The 26,990-nt window shown below is 61.1% G+C and overlaps 9 protein-coding genes across 9 annotated transcripts; 4 read left to right on the top strand and 5 right to left on the bottom strand.

Moving 5' to 3' along the window:
- Positions 1-1,424: 1,424 nt before the first annotated feature.
- Positions 1,425-3,442, top strand: PLICBS_003902 (uncharacterized protein; the record flags this gene model as incomplete). Its single annotated transcript, XM_018327931.2, has 3 exons — positions 1,425-1,728; positions 2,463-2,696; positions 2,895-3,442. The coding sequence occupies 3 exons, from the start codon at positions 1,425-1,427 to the stop codon at positions 3,440-3,442; spliced, it is 1,086 nt and encodes a 361-aa protein (XP_018173449.2).
- A 227-nt stretch (positions 3,443-3,669) lies between these two features.
- On the bottom strand, positions 3,670-5,793 carry PLICBS_003901 (translation factor guf1 mitochondrial; the record flags this gene model as incomplete). The annotated part of the gene is made up of 4 exons (XM_018327930.2): positions 3,670-3,881; positions 3,949-4,136; positions 4,186-4,368; positions 4,415-5,793. 4 exons carry the CDS (start codon positions 5,791-5,793, stop codon positions 3,670-3,672), a joined length of 1,962 nt encoding a protein of 653 aa, XP_018173448.2.
- Positions 5,794-6,305: 512 nt separating this feature from the next.
- PLICBS_003900 (uncharacterized protein) lies at positions 6,306-9,367 on the bottom strand (the record flags this gene model as incomplete). Its single annotated transcript, XM_065600337.1, has 2 exons — positions 6,306-6,493; positions 6,547-9,367. The coding sequence occupies 2 exons, from the start codon at positions 9,365-9,367 to the stop codon at positions 6,306-6,308; spliced, it is 3,009 nt and encodes a 1,002-aa protein (XP_065456409.1).
- A 1,792-nt stretch (positions 9,368-11,159) lies between these two features.
- On the top strand, positions 11,160-13,040 carry PLICBS_003899 (uncharacterized protein; the record flags this gene model as incomplete). The annotated part of the gene is made up of 3 exons (XM_018327928.2): positions 11,160-11,210; positions 11,242-11,290; positions 11,353-13,040. The coding sequence occupies 3 exons, from the start codon at positions 11,160-11,162 to the stop codon at positions 13,038-13,040; spliced, it is 1,788 nt and encodes a 595-aa protein (XP_018173446.2).
- A 236-nt stretch (positions 13,041-13,276) lies between these two features.
- On the bottom strand, positions 13,277-14,213 carry PLICBS_003898 (uncharacterized protein; the record flags this gene model as incomplete). The annotated part of the gene is made up of 5 exons (XM_018327927.1): positions 13,277-13,438; positions 13,570-13,670; positions 13,917-13,950; positions 14,069-14,107; positions 14,211-14,213. The coding sequence occupies 5 exons, from the start codon at positions 14,211-14,213 to the stop codon at positions 13,277-13,279; spliced, it is 339 nt and encodes a 112-aa protein (XP_018173445.1).
- Positions 14,214-14,887: 674 nt separating this feature from the next.
- PLICBS_003897 (uncharacterized protein) lies at positions 14,888-15,330 on the top strand (the record flags this gene model as incomplete). Its single annotated transcript, XM_018327926.1, has 2 exons — positions 14,888-14,983; positions 15,163-15,330. The coding sequence occupies 2 exons, from the start codon at positions 14,888-14,890 to the stop codon at positions 15,328-15,330; spliced, it is 264 nt and encodes an 87-aa protein (XP_018173444.1).
- A 362-nt stretch (positions 15,331-15,692) lies between these two features.
- PLICBS_003896 (DNA-dependent RNA polymerase II) lies at positions 15,693-19,604 on the bottom strand (the record flags this gene model as incomplete). The annotated part of the gene is made up of 3 exons (XM_018327925.1): positions 15,693-15,855; positions 15,906-17,134; positions 17,184-19,604. 3 exons carry the CDS (start codon positions 19,602-19,604, stop codon positions 15,693-15,695), a joined length of 3,813 nt encoding a protein of 1,270 aa, XP_018173443.1.
- A 1,862-nt stretch (positions 19,605-21,466) lies between these two features.
- PLICBS_003895 (uncharacterized protein) lies at positions 21,467-22,295 on the top strand (the record flags this gene model as incomplete). The annotated part of the gene is made up of 2 exons (XM_018327924.2): positions 21,467-21,801; positions 21,926-22,295. 2 exons carry the CDS (start codon positions 21,467-21,469, stop codon positions 22,293-22,295), a joined length of 705 nt encoding a protein of 234 aa, XP_018173442.2.
- Positions 22,296-22,508: 213 nt separating this feature from the next.
- PLICBS_003894 (uncharacterized protein) lies at positions 22,509-23,966 on the bottom strand (the record flags this gene model as incomplete). Its single annotated transcript, XM_018327923.2, has 1 exon — positions 22,509-23,966. One exon carries the CDS (start codon positions 23,964-23,966, stop codon positions 22,509-22,511), a length of 1,458 nt encoding a protein of 485 aa, XP_018173441.2.
- Positions 23,967-26,990: the final 3,024 nt, after the last annotated feature.

Genomic DNA, 26,990 nt, shown 5'->3' with positions numbered 1-26,990 from the left:
GCGTGGTGCTGTTGGTTGCCCTGCTGCATCCTCCATAAGCCTGTGCCAATGAAATGCCCAGTGCCGCTGGTGATGGATGAGCAGTTGGTTATCCAACGAAGTCCAAAACGCCCCCTGCATGCACAGCCTACCTAGCACACGGGGTGGCAATGGAGAGCGAGCTTGCCAACAGGCCTGGAATACCATGTCAACACTGGGACTCGTCACGACAAGCTTCTGCGACACACAATTGGAGAAATCGTCAGTACTCGGGCGGCCGCATGCAGGCCAGCGGCTTGATTGAGTGTGGAAACAGCGTTGCCTCAATGCCGCATGACAACGGCCCGCTGAGAGCAAGTTCTGTGGCGTGCAGTGAGATGCCCAGCCGAGCAGGGAAAGCTGCGTCTTATCTCAGGCCATGATCGTAAAGTGAGGCAATCGACGCGGCCCGACAACACCAAGCAAAGCTATGAAAGTGCAGGCAAAGGTGCATAAAGCAAGCCCGGGTGTGTAAACTCGGCGCACGAGTCGATGTCGTCTAATGATGCAAAAAGGCTGCGGCTGCGCCCATATGAAGATGCCCTGGTCCAGTCCACGTCCGACATAGCATCGTAACCCGAACGCATTGACAAGCGATTCATCTGCGCTCCATAGAGTCAAATTTGCAACAGGAAATCAGCCTAGTGAGCCTGTAGGTTCAGACTCCGGCACCGGCACCACGCTTGACGTACAAGCTAACTGCTGCGAGTCACTGCTCTACTTGTGCCTAGGGATAACTTACCCGGTGGCGCGACAACTGCAAGGACCAGGCCCAGATTGAGACTCATAAGGGCAACACTCGCTGCGCGACATATACCCTTCCCTAATTAGGTGCGGCAGCCGCTAATGTGGCTCGTATCTCGCATCGTCCGTTCGTGGAGTGGTCCGGTCCGGAGCCGCACGATTCCAGAGGATCTGGCTTCAGCGATGTGTCGGCTTGCGAGTGAGAGCGAAGTCGCGACGAAGAATGTGGCCTAGGCCATGATACCTAGTAGGCGACTAAGATGCCGGCCAGTGACTGGAGCATTACCGTCGCCAGGGCACCAGGACCGAGGCTCCGCGGCACATCAAGATGCAGACAGTAACGTCAAGTAGTGGGAGATCGGCGGGGGCACCCTCCAGGAGAGGGGCGGCTCGACTCCCCCTGCCGCCCCGGTGGTGTTGCTGAGGGGTCGTCATGCAAGCCGGCATCGAAAATGTCCCGGTTAGAACTTATCAGGCCCCGATGCCGTTGGGCTCCGCGCGGAGCCCATATCAAGGTGACCTGGCCCCCCGCCGCACCAATGCCAGTTTCCGCCACACAACACAGTCGGCAAACAGTACGCAGCGCCTCTAAGAGTCAACATACAATCGAGAGAAACGCCCCAAAGCAGCTCAGGAGTGCATTACCTACCCAGACCACCATCATGTCTTATGTATCGTCGGTTATTTACCCGCGCCGAGACGGCGCAACGTTCGACATGAAGTACTACATCGACCACCACATGCCCCTGGTGGACCGACACTGGAAGCCTGCAGGCTTACTGAAGTGGGAGGTTGTCGAGTTTGACTCGGCGCGCGATGGAAGCGAGGCGCCATTCAGCGTCATGGCTCTTTTGACCTGGAAAGACCAGGCGAGCTATACGACTGCACACGCAGGATCAGGCACCGCAGAGATTCTCGGGGATGTTCCGCGGTTCAGCACGGAGAAGCCGACCTTTATCTCTGGACGTATTGTCTCCAGCGCCTGAATGAAGTCGAGGAAGCCGGTCTGGCATGTTCTTTAGGCAGGAATACGCAAGACGTTTTGCAGAGCTCGAGCGCGTTGTAGGCGTAAAGAGAAGAGTCTTGAACACTGTCACGGCGAACTTTGCCGACAGCACCGTTGCGACTTGAACGATCCATCGGGACCAAAGTTGCGGACTTGCACACGCCATGAACGAAAAAACGGGAAACAAAAGATTACAGCAATTTCAGCTGGATTGAATGGCGTCTTATAGCGTCGACAACATGGAATTGCCATCGTCTGTTCTTGGAGCGAGGTCGCGACAAAGGATGGCCTGCGCTATAATAACTGAGGAGCGAGTGCCCGCCAGTGAGTGAGTGCCTGGCGCGTTCCATCCATCCATCCATCCAAACTTGCCTGATTCAGCGCTGCCGCCGTGATTCACTGGCCAGCGCTAATAAACCCACCCACCAAACTCAACCACCACTGCCCTCTCCAGTCACTCCTCCGGCCTCGCAGCCCCCAGCGTCATCCTCTTCATCCACTTCAACCGCCAATTCTCACTTACACACATCCGCACACTCAACATCCGCCACGCATCCTCCACCGCCGACCGGCCCGCTCAAGCATGGCTCCCACGATAGTCCTCATCCGGCACGCCCAGGCCCTGCACAACGTCGACAATACGTCTCCCTCTTCCATGGCCCCGGGCAGAGCTTTGCAGAGCTGACATGAAAAGCACAGGACCACTCGATCCACGACCCCCCGCTGACGGACCTCGGTCTCGAGCAGTGCGCCGCCCTACGAGCCTCGCTGCTTGAGCGGTATGGCGCTGACGGATCTCTGCCGCCGCGCGCAGAGGACATCGCCGTGATCGTCAGTCCCATGCGTCGCACGCTGCAGACGGCGACGCTGGCGCTCGACTGGCTGCTGGACCGGGGCGTGCGGTTCGAGGCCAGCGCGGACTGGCAAGGTACGTCTCAAACCCTCACTCATCACTCCTGGTGATCATCGTGAAGAGTCTGGTTGGGCAGGGTGTGCACGCTGGGCTGTTGAGGGAGCGCCGCTGTTGCACGGCGTTGATCCCGATCCCGCTTCTCCTCCGTCATGTCACGACTTCAGGCCATCCAAACGCAAAACGGACCACGCGCTCACACTGACCCATCCGCAGAAAACTCAGACCAGCCCTGCGACACGGGCTCAGCCCTCGACGCCATCGCCCCCTCCTTCCCACACGTCTCCTTCAGCAACGTCTCGCCCCTCTGGCCTGACAAGACGACGTCGTCTACGCCTTCACCTTCATCAGCAGCGACCGCGCAGACTAAAGAGCCAACACCCGCACAGCTCTTCGGCTACTCGCGCGTCAGCATCCTCGCCCGCGGCCGGCGCGCCCTCGAGGCCCTGCACGCCCGCCCCGAGCGCCTCGTCTTCGTCGTATCCCACTCGGGCTTCCTGCGCGCGGGCGTCTCCCGTTGGTGGTTCTTCAACGCCGACTTCCGCGTCTTCGACTTTGTGGCCGCGGGGGCGCCGTCGTCGTCCTGGCAGGCGGAGGGCGACGGCGAGCAGCAGAAGGAGGAGGCGGCGCGAGGCGAAGAGGACGACAGGTTGCTGCTGAGGCAGGAAGAGGGCATGGTCAGCGGCGGGATGGGATGGTCGTTGCCGGAGAGGGTGGCGCTCGGCGAGGGTCTTCCGAATGGTGAGAACGGCGTTGCGGCATAGACGAGAGAATTCTCTTTGGCATTTCCCGCTTTCCACGGCTCTTCATGTCTACTCTAGCGTGCGGTTCATGACTCTAGACTACACGGGGTATCATTCCCCTCATACAACATAGACTTTTTGCCCTTTCCAAACACCGGCTTACCCATGCAGTATAATGCTCCCATATGGTACAGCGTCTCACCTTCTATGTGGTTGTGCCCGCGCTCATGTGCCTCGCGCGATCTCATTTACTTGGAGAGGAAGCTCTGGAACGCAGATTGGTCAATCACCACGTTGCCCACCGCCCGGAGCCGCTTGCGCCCCTCCTTTTGCTTCTCAAGCAGCTTGCGCCGCCGCGTGATGTCGCTGGCGTGCAGCTTGGCCAGCACGTCCTTTCGGAAGGGCTTGATGGTCTCGCGTGCAATGATCTTGTTGCCCACGATGGCCTGGATCACGACCTCTGCTCACGGTATTAGCTGCCGCTCTCCTGTCTCAAATGGGTGCCGCACAAGGGCCAGGAAACGCACCAAACATTTGCCGGTCGACGTGCTCTTTGAACTTGGTCACCCAGTGCCGCCCGATGCGATCGGCCTGCGACGAGTGCACCACGCGACAGATGGCATCGACGGGCTGCTTGTTGACGAGGAGCTGGAGCTTGACGAGCTTGCTCTGCCGCCAACCTGCGTCCTCGTAGTCGAGCGTAGCGTACCCCTTGCTGCGACGAGGTTAGCATTAGTATAAGAGCAAAGAAGGGATCGACTGACGTGGCGCCCTTGAGCTTGCCAAAGAGGTCCTCGACCAGCTGTGCCGCGGGTATATCGTACACCAGGATGACCTGGTCGCCGTGGAAGAACTCGAGGCTCTTTTGCTCGCCGCGGTTGGCCTCGCACAGCTCAATCACCCGGCCGAGATACTCTTGCGGCAGAGTAATGGTTGCCTTGACAAATCTACAGGAGTCAGCGACTAGACGTCGTTTCCAGAGGGAGAACTCACGGCTCAAACAGCTCGGCGCTGCGGATCCGATGGTCGCTGGAATCTGGGAACAGCGCCGGATTCTGCACCACCTCCTCCTTGCCGTCCGCCCACACAATCTTGGTCGGCACCGTGGGCTCTGTAATGATGATGCTCCGCCCGTGCTCCTGACGCAGCCGGTCCTGGAAGACAGAGCAGTGCAGACTCCCCAGGAATCCCAGACGCCAGCCCGAGCCGAGCGCCTCGGAAAAGTCCTTTTGTAGCGTCACGCTTCGGTCGTTGAGCACCAGCTGCCCGATACTGTCTGCTAATCGATGGTAGTCGCTCTGGTCCGTGGGAAAGGCTGCCACAAACACCATGGGCTTGGGCTCCTCGAAGCCGGGACACGGCTCGACCTTGTCCTCGCTGCCGACCGTCGTGAAGGTGTCGCCCAGCTTGGCGTCCTGGATGCGCTTCATGCCCGGGTTGAAATAGACGTAGCCGACCTGGCCCGCGCGGATGACCGTCTGCGGCGTCGCATCCGGGTACTGGATGCCCACTTGGCCGACCGTGTACTTCATGCCCGTGCCCATGGAAATGACATTGTCGCCGGCGCGGATTGTGCCGTCAAAGACGCGCACCAGCAGCACGACGCCCTTGAAGTTGTCGTACCACGAGTCGACCAGCAGGAACTTGAGCGGCGCGTTCTCGTCTCCCAGCGGGTGCGGGATCCTTTCCACCACAGCGGGCAACACCTGTGGCACACCCTTGCCTGTCTTTGCGCTCACAAGCACGGCGTCCTTGGGGTCCAGCTCGAAGCTGGTCTCCATCTGGTCGTGCACAGACGGCACGTCGGCCGACGGCATGTCGATCTTGTTGATGACGGGCACCAGGGCCAGGTCTTGGGCGAAGGCGAGGTGGAAATTGGAGACGGTCTGCGCCTGGATGCCCTGGCTCGCGTCGATGAGCAGCAGGGCGCCGCCGCAGCTGGCGTACGAGCGCGTCACCTCGGCGCGAAAGTCGACGTGGCCGGGCGTGTCGACGAGGTGCAGCAAGTAGTCATCGCCCTTGTAATTGTAGATCATGGTGCACGTCTGCGCCTTGACCGTGATGCCGCGCTCGCGCTCGACGTCGAGCTTATCGAGGATCTGCTTGTTGGTGTCGCTCGCCGAGATGGTGCCCGTGTGCTCGAGCAGGCGGTCGCTGAGCGTGCTCTTGCCGTGGTCGATGTGCGCGACGATGCAGAAGTTGCGGTACCGCTGGATCGGGATGGCGGCGATGCGCGCCTCGAGCTCCTTGGGCGACGGCTTCGTCGACGCGGCGGCGTAGGCGCGGCGAAAGAGGCGCTCCTCGCAGCGCGCCAGACTCGGAGCCAGACATCGCCGCGTCCACGCCGTGCCGGCTCTCCAAGCCCAGCTCATCTAGGCGGATGGGGATGCGGGCGCGGGCGCATTGGAGCTTGGATGTAGGCTGCAGTTGTCGTGGGCGGGTTGAAGTTGGATCCAGCTCCAGAGGCAATTCTCCACACCCAAAATGGAAATTCCACGATTACCTAACACAGAGAGCCGCTTCGCCTTGCCGCCCATAAACGCATCTGACAACAAGTCGCCCTGACGTTACTTTATCAAATCATGGCTGGCCGTGCCGGGTGCTGGCGCAAAAGACGAGATCGATACTATCAGGGCCGTGTGGAATCTGTCATGCCATGCGTGGTTCGCCCTGTACTGACGCTCTATAATATCTCGCGACGCGCAAACCGCATCTCGTCCCCAGTCTCGCTACAGCTCCCAAGCACAACAATCCTCGAGGTATAATGCTACTGGGGGACGCAACCATGCAGCTCTCAGATATCTCGTCCAAACATTGCTTCGTCGACAGTTCAGCCGAAGCGACATGTAACCGTCATTGCCGGGCTTCCCACGGCATCTCCCGCTCAAGACAGCACCCACTCGCTACCGCGCTTGATAAACTTGTCCAGCAGCAGGCTCACGTCCGTCAGCACGAAACGGCAGACGTAGAACCCAAAGAACTCGGCCGCGTGCCGCGTGCACAGCTCCAGCCCGACTTGCGTCTTGTCGGCATGACGCAGCCCGGGATCCTCCACTTGCCGCGCGATCTGGTCTGTCGCATCTTCATTAGCACTACGTCGCAAACCCGAGGCGTTTCAGACTTACCAACTGCTTGCGCCGCGTCAAACAAGCGCGCAAGCGAGCCCATGTAATGCGCATTCGGTCCCGAAAACTGCGCCAAGCCGACGTCTCTCTTCGCCGGCCGGCTCGTCGGCTGCGCAGTCATGGGCAGCGTCGGGAGCGTCACCACCTCCTTGGTCCCCTCCACGCTGCTGAGCCTGCTGTTGTACGCCCCGCCGAGTCCTACGGCAGAGTTCTTGGACCTCAGTCGCCGCCATGAAAACGATGACGACTTGCTCGAAATACTCGACGCCCGAGGCACGCCCGAGGATCCGTCGCCTTCCACCACGTTGGAGGCTTCCCGAAACAGCGAACCAGAACTGTGGACGCCGACTTCGCTGCCGAGCTTCCGTGTCAGCGTCGCCTGCACCTGTTCGAGGACGCCCTCCAATGACTGCATCTCTTCAAGCACCGCGTCGGCGTCGCACGTGTCTACCTTGGCCAGCTTCAAGAGCGCCGCCGTGAGGTAGTCGCAGTTGGCAATCTTGTCTTCCAGATACTTGAGCTTCACGCCCTTGACCTTCCACACGTCTCTGGGGACAAAGAGCTTGGTGCTCAGGTAGCCGCCCCTCGGGTGCACCATTGTCTGGTACAGGCAGCGCATGAGCCAAAACGGCCGAAGCATGAAGTCGTTCGGGCAGGGCTCCAGGGCGACGGGCGCATCCAGCGACATCGGGTTCGGCGAACCCGGACTCGTGGGCAGATGGAAATTGTCCTCAAACAGGTGGAGACCGCCCGCCGCGGAGCCATCCATGTTCTCGCGGAAGCTTGAGCTCAGCGGCGTCGGAAGCGCTGGCACCGCCGGCGCCCGCAAGCTGCTGAACTGTGTGTTGCTCGATGGCGTTCCTGGCGACCTGTCCGAGGCATCATCGAGGTTCGACAGCGACACGTTCCTGCTTTTGATGCTCCGCAGACTGGACGATGAGAAGTTCTTGCGTATCCTCTGTGCGATTGGAGACCCGGACCGACCGTTTGCATCTTCTCCCTCAACTCGCCCTCGACTGTTGGGCGGCGACCCAAGAGTCATCGGTTGAGCAGGGGCCAGTGTCGCCGTCGGAGGAGACTCTGGCAGTTTTGATTCTGCCGACGAGCGAGCAGTATTGGCTGTGGTGGCATCGGCTTCTCGCCCGACAGACGCAGATCTCGAATGCGACTGGCTTGCGTCCTCCTGGACGGCGGCGGGTGGCGGGCGGAGCTTGCTCGTCTCGATCTTGAGCTGCTTCGGGTTTTGTCCCGAGAGCCGACGGTTGCGAACGCTCTGTGACGATGCTGACCGTTGCGCAGGTAGCTCCGGCAAAGACTGCATTGGCGGCGGCGCAGCCGGCATGAGGTTCTTGGAGACGGGGCCGCGTGGCCCCAGCTTCTCGATGGGAGGCAGCGGCTTCGAGTCTGTCATTGACGCAGGGTCCGAGGGAGTCTGGCGGTGTGCGCCGGTCGCCCCTCTCGACTCGGGTCGCGATACAGACTGCTTTCTGTCCTGGTTCATGATGAAGCTCTCGATGCCGTAACCACGCGTCATCTCTTCGAGCATCCGCTCCTCCTCTTCCGACGAGTCGTCGTCGTCGTAGAAGTCTGCAGGCGATTCCTGTCTGTCGGCAATAGGTTGAGCCTGCTGCTGCCGCGGCTTTTCGGTACCGTACGCCTCGCGCTCGGTCTGGCGCACGCGCTCCCTCGCCATTTCCACCTTTCGCAGCGCCTTGTTGACGACATCATCGTCCGGATCCTGGGCCTCGAGATTATCGGAGCCCATCGGTTCGTATCCATCGTCGTAAGCTGCCTCAATGGCGGCATCGAGTGCCGTGTCGAATTCGTTTTCTGTATTGCCGCTGACGCCTCGAAGATGCTTCCTCCTGTAACCCATGGATGACGTGCGAGAATGGACCGATGAGCCACTCGAGCCGCCAGATTCGTCGATTGCGTCCAGCCAAGAGTTCTGGCTGCCGTCCCGGGCGTACGTCCCGGCTTCCGGCGGTTCACCCCACGATCCAGGCGTAAAGGATCTCTCCTGCGGTAACGTCTCCTCGGGGGGATCCGATTGGGGCTTTGCGGGGGACGCTGTACGGATGTTCGATAACGGCGGCGGCACAGACTCGCTCTCACGCTTGACGGCTTGAGTTTGTTGTCGAAGTCGGGCGGGCGATCGCGAAAATGCGGAACGCAGCGGTGCGTTTGGAGGGCTGGTGGTATTTCGCAAGCTTTCCTGAGAGGTTTCTCGTTGACGACCATCCCTTCGTTCCCGTGTTGGCGAGGCGCCAGTGCGATGCAGCACAGGGCTGCGGCTTGCGTCGTCTCTGCCATAGTTAACCGTGCTCGCCATTCCAATGATTGCGACCTCCTCGTCTTCGTCTTCGCGATCGAGGCTCGGGTGGTACTCGGTACTCTCCGGTCTGGCCGGCAAGGCCTTGTTGGTATCATTGCTCGTCCAAGGACCCATTTGGTCCAGTTCATCTATACGGCTGGCGTAGGTTCGACGCTGCGACAGATTAGACACAGGCATCAGGGGGGAAGAAGGAGGCAAGCTCACAATGGCTTCGAGCTTTTTCTGGTCGTCGTCGCCAGACGTCCTCAGGAGCACCTGCTGCAGAAGATCGCAGGCCTCGGCATAAGCCAGCCGGGCCCCCTCAAAGTTCTGGGCATTGTCCAGCTGTACGGCCGTGTTTGCTTTTTGAAGCGCACGAGAAAGCATGGCTTTTTGGGACGGTGGTTTCGAGGCCTTGGGTTTTGTCAAGTCGACACTGCCGTTGCCATTCCGGCTTCTGGAACGGGTTCGATCGGCATAGCCGTCCCGCGCCTGGTCATAGGGCATCCTGTATAGAGTATGGGAGGTGGCCGGGCGTATAGGGTCGGGTGACGGGCCGGAGGTATCGCGGTCGCTGGCGTCGCCACCCGGCAGGACCTCCAGACTCAAGGGCCTGCCCTCGGATGCTTCCTCAAGAGAGGGAAGAGGGAGAATCGGAGGCAGGGAGAGGAATGGTATCTTGGTGTCGGTGCGCTCCGACTGGTCGGCGGGTGTCAAGGGCCGGCCGAGGTGCGCTGCGGGTTCGCGAGTAGATTGATACCCCGGGGCATGGAGTCCAGACGTCGGTCCAGGCGTGGTTGCGGCTTCTGCAACTGCGCGGGGAGGTGGCAGCAGCGACGAGGTTCGCGGTAGCCGTGCAGGCGAGGCGGAGGCGGAGGCCCTGCGCGATACCTCGAGGGCAGGGGCAGGCCTCGGGCGGGCGGGCGGCTCTCGAGCGGCTGTGGAGGACGACGAGGCGGAGGATGAGGAAAGAGACACGGCGACCCGAGAGGTGGACGGGGAGAAGAAGACGTCGGAGTCGTCGGCCAGGGTCGGGCGGGTCATTCTCCCAGCAGCAGCGGCGGCGGCGTTGGTGTCGGCGTCGTCGTGAATTCAGGCTAGGGGTCGCTGGCGGCAGCACCTTCCAGATGGCTGTCGATCGTTATCGCGGAGCTCGAATATCGGTCATGCACGGTCGGGGTGCGCGTCCATGGCTCGCACGGCTCGCCGACTCGTGACTCGTGCGCGGCCGGTGTCGTGGCTGACCGGATGGCGGCGGCGGCGGCAGCGGCGACGACGAGTGCGAAGATCTGCAGCCCCTCGAAAGGGGCAAGGGACGGGGCTTGAAGCTGTCGGTGTCGGTATGTCGGGATGATTGCGGGCAGCGTCGTCTCTCACCAACAGGCACACGTCGACGTCATGACGCCCGCTGATGCTCGCGCGTACGGGGGGCAGGACGAGAGTTCTGGTCGATGTCGATGAAACCTGGCATAAATTGTGTCAGGCGATGTGAAGCAAGGCGTGGATCAAGGCCAGGCGGGCAAGGAGTCGCCGTCGCCGAGGGAGTGAGAGTGGAGTGAATGGGGGGACCCCGGCGGCCGGAGTGTCCACCTCGCCTCAGTGGATGTGAGGAGCTTCTCAGGGCCAAGTGCCGCCCGAGCATCCAATGCTGAGGCGCTGAGGTGCTCTGGTTCTCCAGTTCAGGGGAGCCCTGGAGGTTCCCGCGCGGTCGCTGCAGCCAGTCAGCTTGCTGGCGAGGCCCCTCCAAGGAGGTGCTCGGTTCAATGCTCCCAGGGGAGGAGCACGGCCATTGGCTCGCCCCTGAGGTGCTTCCATGGCCTCTAGCTGGTGGCTCCTCCACACTGCCCAGGTGTCCTAGGTCGGTGCGTGCCGCCTCGCCAGGGGACCGCAGGGGTCCACAGATGGGGCCCGAGCACCCATAGACCACTGGAACCGCTGCATGCCCGGAGGAACCTGCAAGACCACAAAAAAATAGCGGCCTCAGGGAAAAGGGATGACAGCCCGCTGGAGCGCAGCCGCCGTCCAATGCGGCATAGCGCCTATTGCCGTTTCCAGCTAGCTGCAGACAGGCCACCCGCTGCATCATCGCGTTTCCATCCACCATCCCACCTCGAAAGCTCCATCTCGCCGCCAGCAGCTGAGTGGCAGCTCCTCGGCGCGTAAGCTCGAGACCTCGTCACGTCGCACGTTGGATACCAATCTCCATTGGGCCGGCCGCAGACGTCATTCCCGCTCATTCCGCATAGCCGCTCCCATCAACAGCTGGCCTGGCCGCGATATCGCACCGCTCCGCACCACGATGGCCAGCGTCGACGACATCTTCAAGGCAAGCCCTGGCAGCCAGCCGCACGTTTGGCCCGACTTGCTAACAACCCAACCAGAATGCGGGCGTGCCCAGCAAGCGGAAGCTGGATGCCATCAAGGACCCAAGTCCGTCCCACGCGACGCCCGCTGACATCATCTTGTCCTGCCGCTGACCGTTGAACCCCCAGACGAGATTTACAAGTCCAGCAAGCTGAGCGCCAACGGCTCCAGCCGCCACGCCCACGTCCAAGACGAACCGGAAGACGATGATCAGGAAGCCGGGCCCGCACCGCCTCCTGACGACGATGGCGATTTCGGCCCCGCGATGCCGCCCGACGACGATGGCGACGACGAAGAGGGCCGCTTTTTCGGCGGCGGCATCACGAAGCAAGAATCCCAGATCCTCGACTACGTAGAAGGCGCCGGCGAAGCCGACCAGGCCCCCGAGAAGATCGATGTCGGCTGGCTGCGCAAGACGGCGGCCAATTTCGAGAAGCGCATCACCAAGAATGCCGAGCTTCGCGCCAAGTTTGAGAGCGAGCCGCAAAAGTTTATCGGCAGCGAAGGCGACCTCGACGCCGACATCAAGAGCCTGTCTATACTGTCCGAGCACCCGGAGCTGTATCCCGAGTTCGTCAAGCTCGGGTGCGTCGCCAACCTGGCCGGCCTGCTGGCGCACGAGAACACGGACATTGCCATCGACGTCATGGAGATTATCGGTGAACTGACGGACGAGGACGTCGCCGCCGAGGACGAGCAGTGGAACGCGCTGGTGGATGCCCTTATTGACAGCGACGTCGTGGGCCTGCTCGTGTCCAACTTTTCGCGCCTCAACGAAGATGACGAGACGGACCGCAACGGCGTCTACTACGCGCTCGGCATCCTCGAGAACCTCTGCTCAAGAGCAGCAACGGCGACGCGAGTCGGCCAGGAGACCACGTTGTTGAAGTGGCTCCTGCAACGCGTCCAGCGTAAGGAATCCGTCGTCTCCCAGAACAAGCAGTACGCCGCCGAGATCCTCGCCATCCTCTCTCAGTCCTCGTCCGAGTCACGGCAGCGCATCATCGACCAGGACACAACAGACACGCTGCTGCAGCTTGTGGCGCCCTACCGAAAACGCGACCCGGACAAGGGCGGCGAGGAGGAAGAGTACATGGAGAATGTCTTTGAGGCCCTCACATGTCTCGCCGACGAGCCGTCAGGCAAGGTCAAGTTCATTGAGGCAGAGGGCATCGAGCTATGCCTCATCATGCTCAGGGAAGGCAAGATGAGCAAGGCCCCGGCACTGCGTCTCCTGGACCACGCAGCCGGCGGTCGCACCGGCGGAGACGTGTGTTCCAAGCTCGTCGAGGCGGGCGGCCTCAAGACCATATTCACCCTCTTCGGCAAGACGCACGACCACCGCCTCCTCGAGCACATCCTCGGCATATTCGCGTCGATGCTCCGCCTGCTGCCCGCCAACTCGGCCGAGCGGATACGCACGCTCGCAAAGTTCGTCGAGAAGGACTACGCCAAAGCAGCCAAGCTGGTGACGCTGCACCGCGAGTACGGCGCCCGCGTCACCCGCGCCGAGGACGAGCACAAGCAGGACCCCGACACCGCCACAGACCCGGACGAGGCCGAGGTGGAGCTCCTGTCGCGGAGGCTCGACGCGGGGCTCTTCACGCTACAGCAGATTGACGCGTCGCTGGCGTGGCTCGTGGCCGAGGACGCGGGCGCGCGCAGGAAGATCCGGCAGCTGTTGGCGGAGCAGGACGAGGACCTGGCGGCGATTGGCGCCGTCATCAAGGAGCAGCGGGCAGGACTGGATACCCTGGAGGAGGACAGCAAGGATCTGAGCGACATGTTGGGGGCGCTGCTCGACTTCCTGGGATAGAGGGTATAGTCGCAACGTCTCTGTAACGATATGTATGTATTCATGTAAAACAGGGCCATTCTGTGGCTGGAGGACGTGCGTCCCATCCGCCGGGGTCGGCTTGCCATCACCACCGCGACCGCGCCATCTTCAATTGAAGCAATGCTACACGTTTCCTTCTTCCCTCCACCGTCCCACGCACGCATGTACACGCTGTAGCCCCCTCATCCATGCCGTCCGTCTGTCCGTCAACCGAATCACGCCTTCTCCGGCGGCACGGGCTTGACCTCGAAGACGGCGCCGAGGAGGTTCTTGACAACGGCGGCCTGGCCCTTCTGCCCGGCCTCCTTGATGGCCTTGATCTCCTTGTCGGCCTCCTTGGATGCCTCGTCCTCGGCCTCCTTGTTGCCTCTGCTGTGCTGCACGTGGAGGTCAGCGTCTGTCTGTCTGCCTGCGCCACAAGGCCCAGAGGGAGGTTCGCATGGAGGAACAGGGGGAGAACGAGCGGCAGTGCAGGGGAGGGGAGCGCAAGGGCCGCGGTCAGTCGTACCTCTGACTCAAACTTCTTGAACTCGTCGTCCTTGCGGGCCTTGTAGTCGGCAATCTCCTTCTTGGCCTCGTCGCGGGCCTCTCTGACGCGCTTCGTTCGGACTGCCATGCCCCAAGAACACAATGTCAGTACTACTCTAGTATACGGCTCGTTTATCCGCTCAATTCGTGTATGCAGGATTCATCGCGGCTCGTTTCGCTGAAGGGGGGCCTTGGTTCGGGGGAGGGACTGACATTCTCGGGCTAGACATTGGGCGAGCGCGGGTTAGCATACGACGGCAATGACCGGGAGAAGACGCAGTGGCAGACAGATAGGCAAAGGCGGAAAGGGGGAGAGGCGAGGCGCACCCTTCTGGACAATCTTGGACGCTTCCCTCTCAGCCTGCGCGATTCGAACTCGTTAGCATTGTCCCCCTCCCTCTCATCCTTGGCTCGGCGACGACGCAGCAATCGAGCAAGGGCCGCCTCCAGTACGCGGGGATCAGAGCAGCGTCACGCACGTCGAGAAGGGTCTGAATGCCCGCCGAGTTCTGGGCCGACTATATCGCAAGTAGAGCATCGTTAGCTTGTCCCATCGTCCATCCGCGGGGGATGGCAGCAGAGCGAGGACTCAGCGTCGGGGGCGGCGCAGCGCAAACGCACCATGATGGGCGGAGAGCGGAGAGAGAGTCAACCCGACGTGGGGGGTAGAGACAGGCGATCGATCGTGTGTGCGTCGGACGCGCGAGCAGGGTCGGGGGCTCGGTGAGGCGGAAGGGCGGAGGAGCGGTTTCGAGGAGCGTCGTTGAGGGATTGGAGGTGGAGGATGACGGTAGGTCCGCCAGCTATCGGGAGGTTACCTGAGGTCACCTGCAGTAGCAGCCCAGCAGCTGGAGGGGGGTTGCCGCCCGCTGCGCAGGCGGGCTGGCGTCTCGTTATGGGTGACGGGAGGTAATGAACCTAGGTACCTCACCACAAGCCGCAACCGCCGCGGCGCCGAAAGTACCTAGGTAAGGTACCTACCGCCCGCTCCCCAGCGCCGCAGCCCCACCACCGGCAGCTCTGAGCTGCACCTGGGCAGTGGACCGCTCGGCACCATTTCATCCATGCCAATCATCACCGGCGGAGCGAGTATCGCAAACCGCAGCCTCGTTCGAGATCCAATTTTCGTGCCTCGCCGCCCTCGACAACACCCCGAACCGCCCGCCTCGCCACCTCGCACGCAAAATCGAGCATACACACACGGCATTGGACGGCTGGCCTTTCAATCGAGCCCACGAAACACAACAGCCAGCCGGCAGCCCGCGAACCGCAAAACTCGAGACAGCAGTCCGCCCACCATGTCGCGAGCCTCCAAGCTCACCCTCGGGGCGACCTCCCTCTTCGCCGCCGCGACCATTGTCTTTGTGCACTTTCAGCAAAAGGCCGAGCGAGCCGTGCGTCTCCTCCTCACTCCTCCTTCTCTCCCTCCTTCCCCCGTCTTTATATAGTACGGGCCAAGTGCCCTCGCTCTTGTGCATCGCACTTGCAACTTGCGACCCGGCCGGCCGCAAGAGGGCAAGCCCAATGTCGACGAACCAAGACCGTAACTCAGCTGACCATCCGGGCAATCCAGGCCATGCACGAAGGCGTCGTCCGCGACATGGAGCAGCAGCGCGTCAAGCGCGAGCGCCAGCTCGACTTTGACATGCAGCGCGCCCTCGAGCAAGAGTACAAGCAGCACCAGACGGTCCGCGACTCCACGTCAGAAGCAGACGACACCAAGGCGCCCGCGCCGAGATAGTCGAGGCACTCTTCCCGGCGACAGATACGTCGCGACGCGCGTGTACCAACATTACTACCCACCCACCCAGCTACGACCACTACTACATGTATCACCACACACTGTACAATACTCATGGCGTTGCCCTGTATATTATCCTACTATTGGTACAACACGCCCGGAATGCCCCGGGCGCTTATAGCGTGACAAGAGACAGCGAGCAAGAAGCAACCAACCATTCCACATCGATGCATGCGCCGTCTTCCCCTCAGAGCCAGTCTCGTTGAATGGGCACTTTATAGTCATGTTGTCTCTCAAACTCCCGTGCTCCCCCGGTACACCACTGTCCGTCCCCCTCTACCTTGTGCCGCTGGGCACTCGGTTTAGCGCACCGACGCGCCCGAGCGGTTCGTAAACATCCTCGCCGCAATGTTCATCGACTGCAGCTCCTGGAACAGGAGCTTGGCGGCGTACGGGATGTGGATCTGTGCAATCTTGGTCTTATTCTTACAAGGCCGGCACTCGAACGACTGCTTGGAAAGGTTCCTGCGTCACGTTAGCTCATGTCATACTTGTCGCCAGTGCGGGAAACTTACGCAATCGGCGTCATGAGTCCGCAAATCTCGCAAATGTGGACTCGGAACGCGTCCGACACCTCAAACAGTCGCTCCTTCAAGAAGGCCGCGGCACCGTGAGCAATCATACAGTCACGCTCCATTTCTCCGAATCGGAGACCACCGTCTCGCGCGCGACCCTCCACGGGCTGCCTCGTCATGATCTGCACCGGCCCGCGGGCTCGCGCGTGGATCTTGTCGTCCACCATGTGGCGCAGGCGCTGGTAGTACGTCGGCCCGAAGAAGACCTGCGCCCTCAGCTTGCGGCCGGTGTGTCCGTTGTACATGATCTCGAAGCCGCGAGACTGGTACCCGTGCTTGCGCAGCAGCTCCGACACCGAGTCCACCGTGACGTCGGTGAACGGCGTGGCATCACCCTCCATGCCCTCCAGCGTGGAAACTTTACTAAGGAGACACTCAATCAAGTGAGCAATCGTCATTCGCGACGGGATGGCGTGCGGGTTGATGATGATGTCGGGCGTGACGCCTTCCCGCGTAAAGGGCATGTCCTCCTGTCGGTACGTGACACCAATCGTTCCCTTCTGACCGTGTCGAGACGCAAACTTGTCGCCAATCTGCGGCACCTTGGTTGTCCGCACCCGCACCTTGACGTACTTGACATTGTCCGCGTTGACCGTGACGATGACCGAGTCGACGATGCCGTTCTCAGTGCTTCGCAGCGGCGTGGAGATGTCGCGTCTCTGGTGCACCATGGTGCGCGTACCCAGGTCCTGGCTCTCCTGGTCGATCGGCGCCGTCTTTCCGATGATGATGTCCTCTCCGGACACACGGACACCAGGAGCGACAATGCCGTCTTCATCGAGCTTGTCATATGTGCCGTGCTTCATCCGCAGTGTGCTCTGGTGGAACGGCTTCTCAAACACCTCGGTGTAGTTGAGACCGACCTTCTTCTCCTGGTCCGAGTACGAGCGGAAGAAGAGACTTCGGAAGAGGCCGCGGTCGATGCTGCTCTGGTTCATGATGACGGAATCTTCCTGGTTGTAGCCCGAGTAGCAAGCAATGGCTACTATCGCATTCTGGCCTGCGGGCAATTCTCTGAACTTGAGGAACTCCATTGACCGCGTGGTGGCTAGCGGCTTCTGGGGGTAGTAGAGGATGTTGGACATGGTGTCCATGCGGCGCGAGTAGTTGGTGAGGAAGAAGCCCATGGCCTGCTTACCCATGGCAGACTGGTAGGTGTTACGGGGGGACTACAGCTGTCAGCGACGGAGCACGGGGCATCAGGGAGGGCAAACATACCTGGTTATGATCCGGGAAGGGAATAATGCTGGCGCAGATGCCCAGGATCATGCTGGGGTGAATCTCGCAGTGGGTGTACATGTGTGTCGTCGGGTTGGTCCTCGTCTTCAGCCGCTTGTTAAGGTCATCGCCAGGGTCATCGTCCACTGCAACGCCGGCCTTCTGGAGGCGGTAGAGCTCCAGGTCCTCGGGCGTCATGCAGATCATGGATGTCTCCTCTTCCTCCGCGTCCAGGTACTCCACCGCACCAGCCTTGATCAGGCCTTCCCAGCCCAGCTTCATGCTCGGGTCCTCTGGCGGCTCGGACTGCTCCTTGGCAAGCCTGTTGACGAGGTCCTTGGTCAACACCAGCTGTCCCTTGCCCACGCCCGTCTCGTGGTCGTCTTCCTGCTGCACAGTGAAGACGGGGCGCATGACTCGTCCCGCGTCGGAAAAGACCTTGAACTCTTGGTCTCTGATCTCTCTGATGAGGGACACCTCGAACGGGAGGTAGCTCTTCCGCCGCGTGTCCAGCACCTGGCTCACCAGGTGCTTGGGGTCTTGGTGCACGCCAACCCAGACTCCGTTGACGAAGATCTTGGTCGCGTGGGGGTATCTCAGCGGCTCGTACTCCTCCACCACCTCCATGCCTCGGTTGATCATGAACTCGACGAGCGGCTCCGCCGGCGAGCCGACACTGACGTAGCACATGAGAGACAGATTCTTGACCAGACCGCAAGCCTGTCCCTCTGGCGTCTCAGCCGGACAGACGAGGCCCCAGTGCGTGTTGTGCAGCTGGCGGGGCTTGGCCAGCTTGCCGTCACGACCGATGGGCGTGTTGGTTCGCCGCAAATGCGACAGGGTCGAGGCAAATGTGTAACGGTTGAGCACCTGCGACACACCAGCAGTGGAGCTCATGGCCTTTTTCTGGTCACCCCAGTTGCCAGTAGCCAGCGAGTACTTCAAGCCGTTGGACAGCGTGCCTGGCTTGATGCCGACCGCCAGGTTGAAGTGCCGGTTGCCCTCGACGCATCGCCTCAGGTAGTTTGCGAGCTCAGTGTTCATGCGGCGCATTATGCCACGGAACAGCTTCGCTAGCAGGGGACCGGCCAGGTCGAGGCGCTTCTTGCCGAAGTGATCGCGGTCGTCAGGCTCGCGTCGGCCAAGAGCGCACTGCAGCAGCTTGTGCACCATGTAGCCGAGGAAGAAGGCCTTTCTCGTCTCGCTGCCCTCGGCCTGGGAAATGTGAGGAAGCGTCTCTTTTTGCAGGATGTCCTTAGCCACGCGCACGCGCTTCTCACGGCCGAGGCCGGCCTGGTCTCGGTTGCCACGCTTGCCGATGAAGTCGAGGGCCACCTCTCGGTCCTGGACGCAAAACGCCTCTTCAATGCACGGACGCAGCATTTCCAGCATCTGGCTGTCCTTGCGGTCGTAGCAAATGTGGTTGAGGATGTCTTCGTCGGACACGACTCCCAAGGCTCGGAAGACGATGGCGACGGGCAGATCAGACTTGACGAAGGGCAGTGTGGTGTGAATGGTCTGGCCGAAGCCACCGCGAGCAGAGTCGCCCTTGCCATATAGCTTCAGCATGAGGCTGGAGATGAGGCGGGATCCCTTCTCCAACGCGCTTCGAATCTCCGCCGTGTATGTGTAGGGGCTCGGCTGGGCCTTCTTGAAGACCTGGACAATATTGGCGGCGGACCGTTCCTGGGCGATGAGCACCTTTTCGCTGCCGTTGATGACGAAGTAGCCACCCTGGTCGTAAGGGCACTCGTTGACCATGAAGAGGTTCTCGTCGGACTCGCGGCTCAAGTGGCAGATCTTGGACTTGACCATGATGGGCAACTTGCCGACAAAGACCATGTTCTTCCAGCTCCCTGGCTTGCCCGGGTGCTTCTGCTCATCGTCTTCCTCCTCGGCATCCTCGCCCGTCTCCTCGGCCTCCCAGATGAGGGTCGTGGGAGGTTTTCCAGTCTTGGCCATCTCGTCCTGCTGAGCATCGGTCATCTCGTGGAGGGGCACCTCCTTCTCGACGGCGGCGTGGACCTTTTTGGTGATCTTGATGTACAGCGGACTGGCGTACGTCAAGTTGCGGTCTCTGCACTCGTACGGGAGCAGCGACGTCACGGTACCGTCCGTCTCTGATATAGTCGGGCGCGAGACCATGACGTGGCCAAACTTGATCTCATATCGGCGCAGGGCAATCTTGGTGCCGTTGGGCGAGGGCGGGTTCGGCTGGTCGAGCTGGATCGTCGAGTACTCGTTGACCAGGTCCTGAATAGTCGTCTGGGTGAACTCGTCGAACGAGTCCGTCTGCTGGGAGACGAGGCCCTTGGTCTCGAAAAAGGACGAGATGACGGTCCAGCAGTCCTCGGGGGTGATGCCCTCCTCCTCATCCTCGCCGTAGTTTTCGTAGTCGTACTCGTCCTCGTAGTCGGCCATGGTGCCTGCGACGCTATCCGAGCGTCTGTCCTTCGCCTGGAGTGTTCAAGTCGCGTTCGCTGGGGCGCGTGCTGTCGCGCGGAGCACGGTCGTCGGTCCTGGCGCACCGTTGCCTCTCGAAGGGGGGGCGGTTTCGGCAGACGCTGAGAAATCAGCGAGGGCGGGTCAGTGCTGGACCTGGCGCCTGTGGCACCGCGTGAGCATCGGCGAGCGCAGCCCCGGGATGAGCGACGGCTGATGCGGGTGACGAGCGGCAGGCGATGGCGGGCGATGGGCGAGCGTCCGAGGCTCGAGATGAGTGCTGTGCAGAAGTTTTGACGATGAGGCGCCACCGAGTTGTCGCTGCTTTGCTTTGGACGCGCCGTGCAGGAGAGATGGCGCTAGTCTGGAGTCGGATTAGCGGCACTGCTGTCTGCCTGGGCGATTAGCTAAGCGGGCTGTGGCTTTCCATTGGTGCCTGACTTTGGCTGCGTGCGGGCTGTCTTTGTAGGAGCGGGCAATCACCACTGGCTGGCGCTGCCGGATGCCGCGTTAGTACTGAGTTATAGCACCCGCCAACGCAACTCAAGCCACCAACGACCGCGACTCGATAGTGGAAGCTTCTTGAACGTGCTCTTACCATCGTCCTACCCAGTTTCGCATAGCATCTCTAGCAGACATCTTTGTCGGCCCGGGTTGCCGGTTCTTGTGCCGGAGTCAATCCAAAGTAGACTTTCTTTTACTGGACATTAGGTTTGGGTCGTTTGCCATGACATAAAACGTCCAGTCCACGGTTGGTTCCCAACAGTTGCAGCAATCACGGGGCAGCTTAAGGTGTGCACTCTCGCAACCCTCACGGCAACTTGGTCGGCCATACTGAGAACCAAGATCGCCTCGCGAACGGCATATGAACAAGCGAGCGGGCGGCGTTTCTCATCAGGCGATGCTTCCTCTATAACTCGAGGCTATAGGGTTGGCTGCGTGACGGTTGGCGTTGGTGGCTAGGTCTCCAAGCTCCGGCACAGCGCGCCATCGCCCGCCAGACCTAGTAGTAGACTTTACCGCAGATCAAACCCACTAGGTACTTTCCAGGTTACTTACAGCACTGTACCTACATAGACAATAGACAAGATAGACATCGCATCTCGTCACGTCCGCCATCGAGCATCGCGGCCCGTCGCGCCGCGGCCCCATGATCGGACCGACTCCCTACCGTTTCATCTGCAAGCCCTGGTCGACGCCGCGCAACCTCCACCACCGCGTCCTGCCTCCTCTCGTCTCTCACCCCGCAGCTTCACCCCCAGGAAGTGAAGTGCAACACGCCGTCTCCACGCCACCCGGCACTATGATGGCCGTTCACTCCCGCCATGCACCCCAGACGGCAGATCACTCCTTTGCTCCTGCCTACCTAGTCGCTGCTGTACTGTATGCTAGTCGGCAATCGCACCAGTCAAGTACGAGCAGGCCGTGAACGCAAGGTGAGCGAGAGGCGTGGTTGTCGTAGCGGACGTTGCGGGAAGACGGCGCGACACTCCGCCTGCGCCGACGATCTTGGGCGTTTCGGATCTAGAGGTTTGCAGGGCAGGCCGACCCGCCTCGGGACTCCTTTCTAATAACACGGAGGAGAGAAATGGCCTGACGCACACGTCCACTGCATAGCGAAAGACTATCCTCCCTTGCCTTCGGAGTCTTCCACAACACCGAAGGAGATCTCCTGATGGAGACAAAGAAAAATGTTATATAAAGGACTCGTTGCCGCCAGTGGGCTTCGCTTCTAGATGCATCGCCGTTTCATGCAAGGGGATATCGTACAAGCATTCATAAAGATCATTGCTCCCCGCCAGTCTCTTTCACTCTACTCCCAAAGTGCCCCTTCCTGAACCATGCAGTTCAAGATCGCGCTCCTAGCCGCCGCCGCCGGCCTCCCGTATACGGCCCTCGCGGCCTCGGGCTCCGGCGTGTCGACGCGCTACTGGGACTGCTGCAAGCCGTCGTGCGCGTGGTCGGGCAAGGCTGCGGTCAGCAAGCCCGTCACGACGTGCGACAAGAACGACAGCCCCCTGGCCGACGCCGACGCGCAGAGCGGATGCAACGGCGGGCCCGCCTTTGCGTGCACCAACAACTCGCCGTTTGCCGTCAACGATAACCTGGCGTACGGGTTCGCCGCGACGGCGCTCGGCGGCGGGACCGAGTCGAGCTGGTGCTGCGCGTGCTATGCGTACGTCTTTCCCCCTTTGCTCTTTTGGTGTCGCTTTCGTTCGCTCTAGAGAGAAGAGTTGCAAATATTTTTCGGTCGTTCGTACTCGTATCGAAACAAAAGAAAAAAGGCTGAAAACGTATAGGCTCAAGTTCACGTCCGGCCCTGTCGCGGGCAAGACGCTCGTCGTACAGTCAACCAACACGGGCGGCGACCTGGGCAGCAACCACTTCGACCTCATGATCCCGGGAGGCGGCGTGGGCCTCTTCGACGGCTGCACGCCCGAGTTTGGCGGCATCCCCGGCGCGCAGTACGGCGGCGTGTCGTCGCGCGCCGAGTGCGACCAGATGCCCGAGAAGCTCAAGGCCGGCTGCTACTGGCGCTTCGACTGGTTTCTCAACGCTGACAACCCGAACCTGACGTTTGAGCAGGTCAAGTGCCCGGCGGCGCTGACGGCCATTAGCGGGTGCGTTAGGCAGGACGACGGGAGCTTTCCGGCGGCTCCCAGCGCGTGAGCGTGCGGAGGCTTCTTGTTGGTTGTGAGTGGCGTGTATGCGCGTGTGGCCCGCAGACATCGAGGTGGGACCTCTTTTGGCTGGCACATTGTCCGTGTCCATGTCCTCTGCGTGGCAGTGAGACATTGTTGATCCATCAGACCAGCAGGGGTTCGCATGCCGGGAGGACCCATGGTAGCAGTAAGAAAGTATCGGAGTAGCAGCGCTGCAATGCTACACCATGCAGATGCCGCCGACGTCGTCCTCCATCGTCCACGACCACGCCAGGCCCTTGACATCCACATTCTCCTTGTCCACGACTGTAGGCTGCGGCAGCAGCATGTCCACGCGCGCGCTGTCGACGCTGCCCACGGAGCCCATCTTGCGCTTCATGAACCGCTTGGTCCACTCCTCGACCGCCGGCTCGCCCGTCTCGTCGCGGGCCTGCTTGAGGAAGGGGATGAGGGCCGTGCCGCCGGTGCCGCGTTGGCTGCCCTTTTCCTGCGCGAGCTTGCCCGCCGTGGCGAGGTTGACGCGCTTGCGCGGGGGCGCGTCCATATCTTCGCGGCCGCGGCTGCGCGCGCGGGCCTCGCGGGACGGGTTGATGATGTAGCGCGTCACGATGGAGATGTGCTTGTCGCGGAAGGCGCTGAGCATGGCCAGGCAGGCGTCGTAGGCGAGGCACAGGGCGCGGTCGGAGCGGTGCGCGTCGACGTACTCGCGGATGTTGGCCGCGCGCGACGAGTCCTCGAGGAACCGCGCGTGCGCCGCCGGCATGTACTTGCGCATCTCCTGGATGAAGCCGTGCTTGGGCGCCGGCGCGCCGGCGGCCTCGCCGGTCGACCGGTGGCGGATGCCGAGCGCGACGTCGAAGAACTGGATCAGGCTGCTCTGGGCGTTGCTGCCGCCGGCGTACTGCCGGTACTTTTCGGTGCCGGAGCCGTCCTCGTAGATGACGCCGTGGGGGAGGCCCGCCTCGGCCATGTTCTTGCTGCCGGCGAGGAAGGGCCTGATGCGGTGGTAAAAGATGGTGGGGTCGCAGCTCTCGTTCATGCGCTGCAGGATGGCCGTCAGGTCCGTGAGGCGCTCGGCAAATGCGCAGAGGCAGCGGGTGACGGTGCGGGCGTCGTCGCGGCGGGCGGCGCCGAAGGCCGTGAGCATGAGCGGCAGGATGGGGCCGCCGCGAGCCTCGATGGCGACGGAGACCAGGTAGAACCACGACTCGTCGATGGAGCCGGTAAAGGTGTTGAGGGTGGCGAGGTTCTCCAGGTTGTCGATGGACTCATCAAAGAAGAGCGGCTTGAAGTTCCACAGGCACACGGCGGCGTAGGTGGCGACGGGCGGGACCTCGAGGTGCTTCGAGATGTCGAGCAGCGGCATAGAGACGGACGCCGGCAGGCGGTCCGCGGGGGTGTCGCCGCCCCAGATGTAGGCGTGGGCGATGAAGCACAGGAGAGAGTAGGCGCGGCGCCACTCGGCGTCGTGCTCGAGGCCGATGGTGGACAGCACGGGCAGGTTGTCAACAACGCCGCGAAGTCGCCTGCTGAGGACGTGGGCCTGGAGGTTGGCGGCGATGGCCTCCCACTTGTTGTAGTAGGGGTCCGGCAGGCGCGTCAGCGGCAGGGTGCGCGGCAGGAAGCCAGTGGTTGGCGAGAGGCCATAGTCCTCGAGGACGGGGATGGGAGGCAGCATGGGGGCGGCGGGTGAGTGACTGGCAGGCATTTTTGCCCCTCTGCGCCAGGACGACGCTGTCATGCAAGGGGGCAAGTAAGTCAGCCCGGCGGCAAGGAGAAGCCGGTTTGGTATTTGGCTGAAAGCAGAGCTGAGGTGGCTTGCGCTGAGTTGCGGCGGGCAAGAGTCGAGTTGAGTCGAGTTGAAGCGAGTTGCGGCGAGTCGGGTCGACGATGAGGTATATTACAAGAAAGCTCGGAACTTCGGGACGGGCGAAGAAAAAACCCACTTGGTTCCCGGTGGCCCTCTGGCTCTGGCTTCGGCGGTGGTGGTTGTGGATGGGGTGGTGGTCCGATCAAGGGCGCGTGGGTGTGGGGCGGGTATCCAGGCCGGTTTCCTATGCCTCCCGTCTGGCCTGGCTCTTTTCGTTTCTCATCAAGGTTGCCGGCCCGTCTTTTCGTCTGCCTGCCGGCGGATACTGTACTGCACCGTCGTGTACTGTAACCAAGTTACCAGTTACAGTACCTACGTGCTCTCTTTCCTGCCAAGCCGCCGCTGTCGTGTGCATCACCGCCAAAGGCTGCTGCTACCCAAGCCGAGCTACAGTAAACTACATGTAGGCATGGAGAGGCCGAATAGCCTACCGCAATGGAAGCAGAGCACCGACGTTCCGCCAAACTCGTCCGGCCGACAAGAGTGCCGTCGCCTGCATAGGTACCGTACCGTGCTGTAATTCAAGCACAGTTGCGCCTGCCGTCCAATAGACAATAGAATTCTTCGCGTGCGGATCGTCACAGAGTACGGCGCAGCAGAGGTTCCGTGTAGCTAGTACCTGCCTACCTGGTGCCTACAGCGCAGCATCGTCGTCGCGGCCACGACAAGTTTCGACGCATAGGTCACGCCATCCCTATCCCTGCACCCACGGACCATTGGCGATCCAAACCTCAACGGTCTTGGCGGACTCGTCATGCAGGCATGCCGAAACAGGCGCCTGGGCCAACACCAACACAACAATGCCTCGCCCATTGCATCGCGGCGCCCGCTGAATAGGCCTCGGCGCGCTTGACCGCCGCGCCGCGCCCAACAATAACAGGCCGCCCAGCGCTGCCGGGTGCCTCCACTGGCCCTCTGTAGCGTGCGGCCCCAGGGCGAGGCGGCGCTCGGTCGCGGCGCCACGGGCAGATGGCGGGCAGATGGCGGGCAGATGATCTCGGGGCAAATGTAGAAGAGCAAAAACAAAAAAACTTGCAGAGATCGTCGCGCATCCCGGACTTCTTCGACTCCGAACAATAGACGTTGCGCGCGTGAGCGGCCCACAGCTGTTCGATGCCGACGGGACATTCTTCACCGTCGTTTGGGGGGGCCGACGGCGAGAATTGGAAAGGTGCCGATTGCGCAGCGGGCGCCTGCAGGGGCATGGGGTACTGGGTAAGTTGTAACGTTCCCACCACAGGTCCTCGCTGCAGGTGCGCGCCGCCTCCGGTTTCTCCCCGGCCCCGGGAACTCGCACTTCACCCCACTGGAGACTGCCCGGTGAGGTGTGCCCGCTTGCTGGCGCGGGTCGATGACCGCCAACCTATGACGCGCCGACCGCCGGACGACAGCCGCAGCGCGCTGGAACGGAATTGTAGTCATCCGTTCATTGTCGTTTTTAAACAAGAAGAATTAACAACTGCCTATCATTCAGTGATGAGCTAAGTCTTATTCTAAACTTCCTTTCTATTTTACCAAATCTTCTCCCCCCCCCCCCCCCCCCCCCCAAAAAAAAAAAAATACCAAACCATATGATGCGACCCTTTAAAGCATGCAAGATTCTCAAGACTTTTTGGGGGCTGGAGCATACAGTATCACCTGGGGCTGGCCGCGCTGGTGAAGAAGGAGCTCAAACTGCTTTTGCTGGCGCGAGCTCTGCACGGCGACCCGGAGCGGCCGAGCAAGCTCAAGGTGCCGATGACTTGGACTTGGAATCCGACCGATGCTTTTTTCTCTTTGGCGGCTCAATCTTTGTGTTTGAATACTTCTCAATAAGCTCTCCATATCCTCTCTCCAGACAAGCCATGTCTGCGGGTTGGGGGGGCACGCATCGGTCGTAAATCTCTCGGCATATGGGTGCAATACCGTTCTTCCCGTAGCACTCCTTGGGCATGTAAGTAGCCCAATCCCCATGCCGTTTCGTCTGACGACAGCGGAAAGCAGCGGCCGGCTTGTTTACCTCCCAGCAAGTAGTGCAGCCGTCGATACCCCCACAAGCCCGGGTCAGCGTGTCCTGAAACATTGGTCCTTTGTTCTCGCCATGATATCTGGTGCAGAGAACCGTACGCTGCTCTGGCTCCCTCTTGCATGTATAAAAGAGGCCATGTCGTTTATATGCTCCTTCCATTGCAGCTTCAAGTTGCCTTGCAGTCAGGATGTAAAGTTCCTTCCTTGTCTTCGTAGACGGCGTTTCCTTGGCAGTTGCTGTCGTGGCGAGCCTGCACACCAGTGCGAGAGTAATAATTGTGATTCTCATAGTGCGTTAATAACAACGGTCGATTCCAGTGTTCATCGATGTCATGTAGTATCCAAGGGGTAATGAAATACTAGGAGACGTGTACTGTGCTGAGGAGCCATGACTCAAGAGGCATTGCAACTATGACCTGTATATGTATGTACATCCTGCATGAATACTCGGATGGCCTTTATCTCCCACTGTAAAGTAAGATGGCACAGGTAGTCATGCAGGACCATAACCTGCGCCAACCACAGAGGCGCAGGTCGACCGTGGCCGAAATGATGGGTGCCCAGGTGCCCGTCAAGGGCGCTGAAGCATAAATGCAGGTGGGTCGAGACCCTCTGCGATGGTGGGCGCACCTTCTGGAAGCCCCGGATGGAGCGCGGTGGCTCCGAAGGGTGTCAAACCTACGTCCTTTGGAGGCCATCTCCCGTTGCCGCTGCGCTAGAACGCGTCCCTCGGTACACAATAGAAGCGGAACTTTGATGGAACACTCCCAACGTCCATTTCCATCATCAGCTCTGAATAACGCCAACACGGGCAACCAATGCAGG

Source organism: Purpureocillium lilacinum (assembly GCF_023168085.1).
Source record: "Purpureocillium lilacinum CBS 284.36 DNA, scaffold_3, whole genome shotgun sequence".
Lineage (NCBI taxonomy): Eukaryota > Fungi > Ascomycota > Sordariomycetes > Hypocreales > Ophiocordycipitaceae > Purpureocillium > Purpureocillium lilacinum.
The sequence above is the reverse complement of the archived record's forward strand: the minus strand, read 5'-3'. Positions and strand labels throughout refer to the sequence as shown.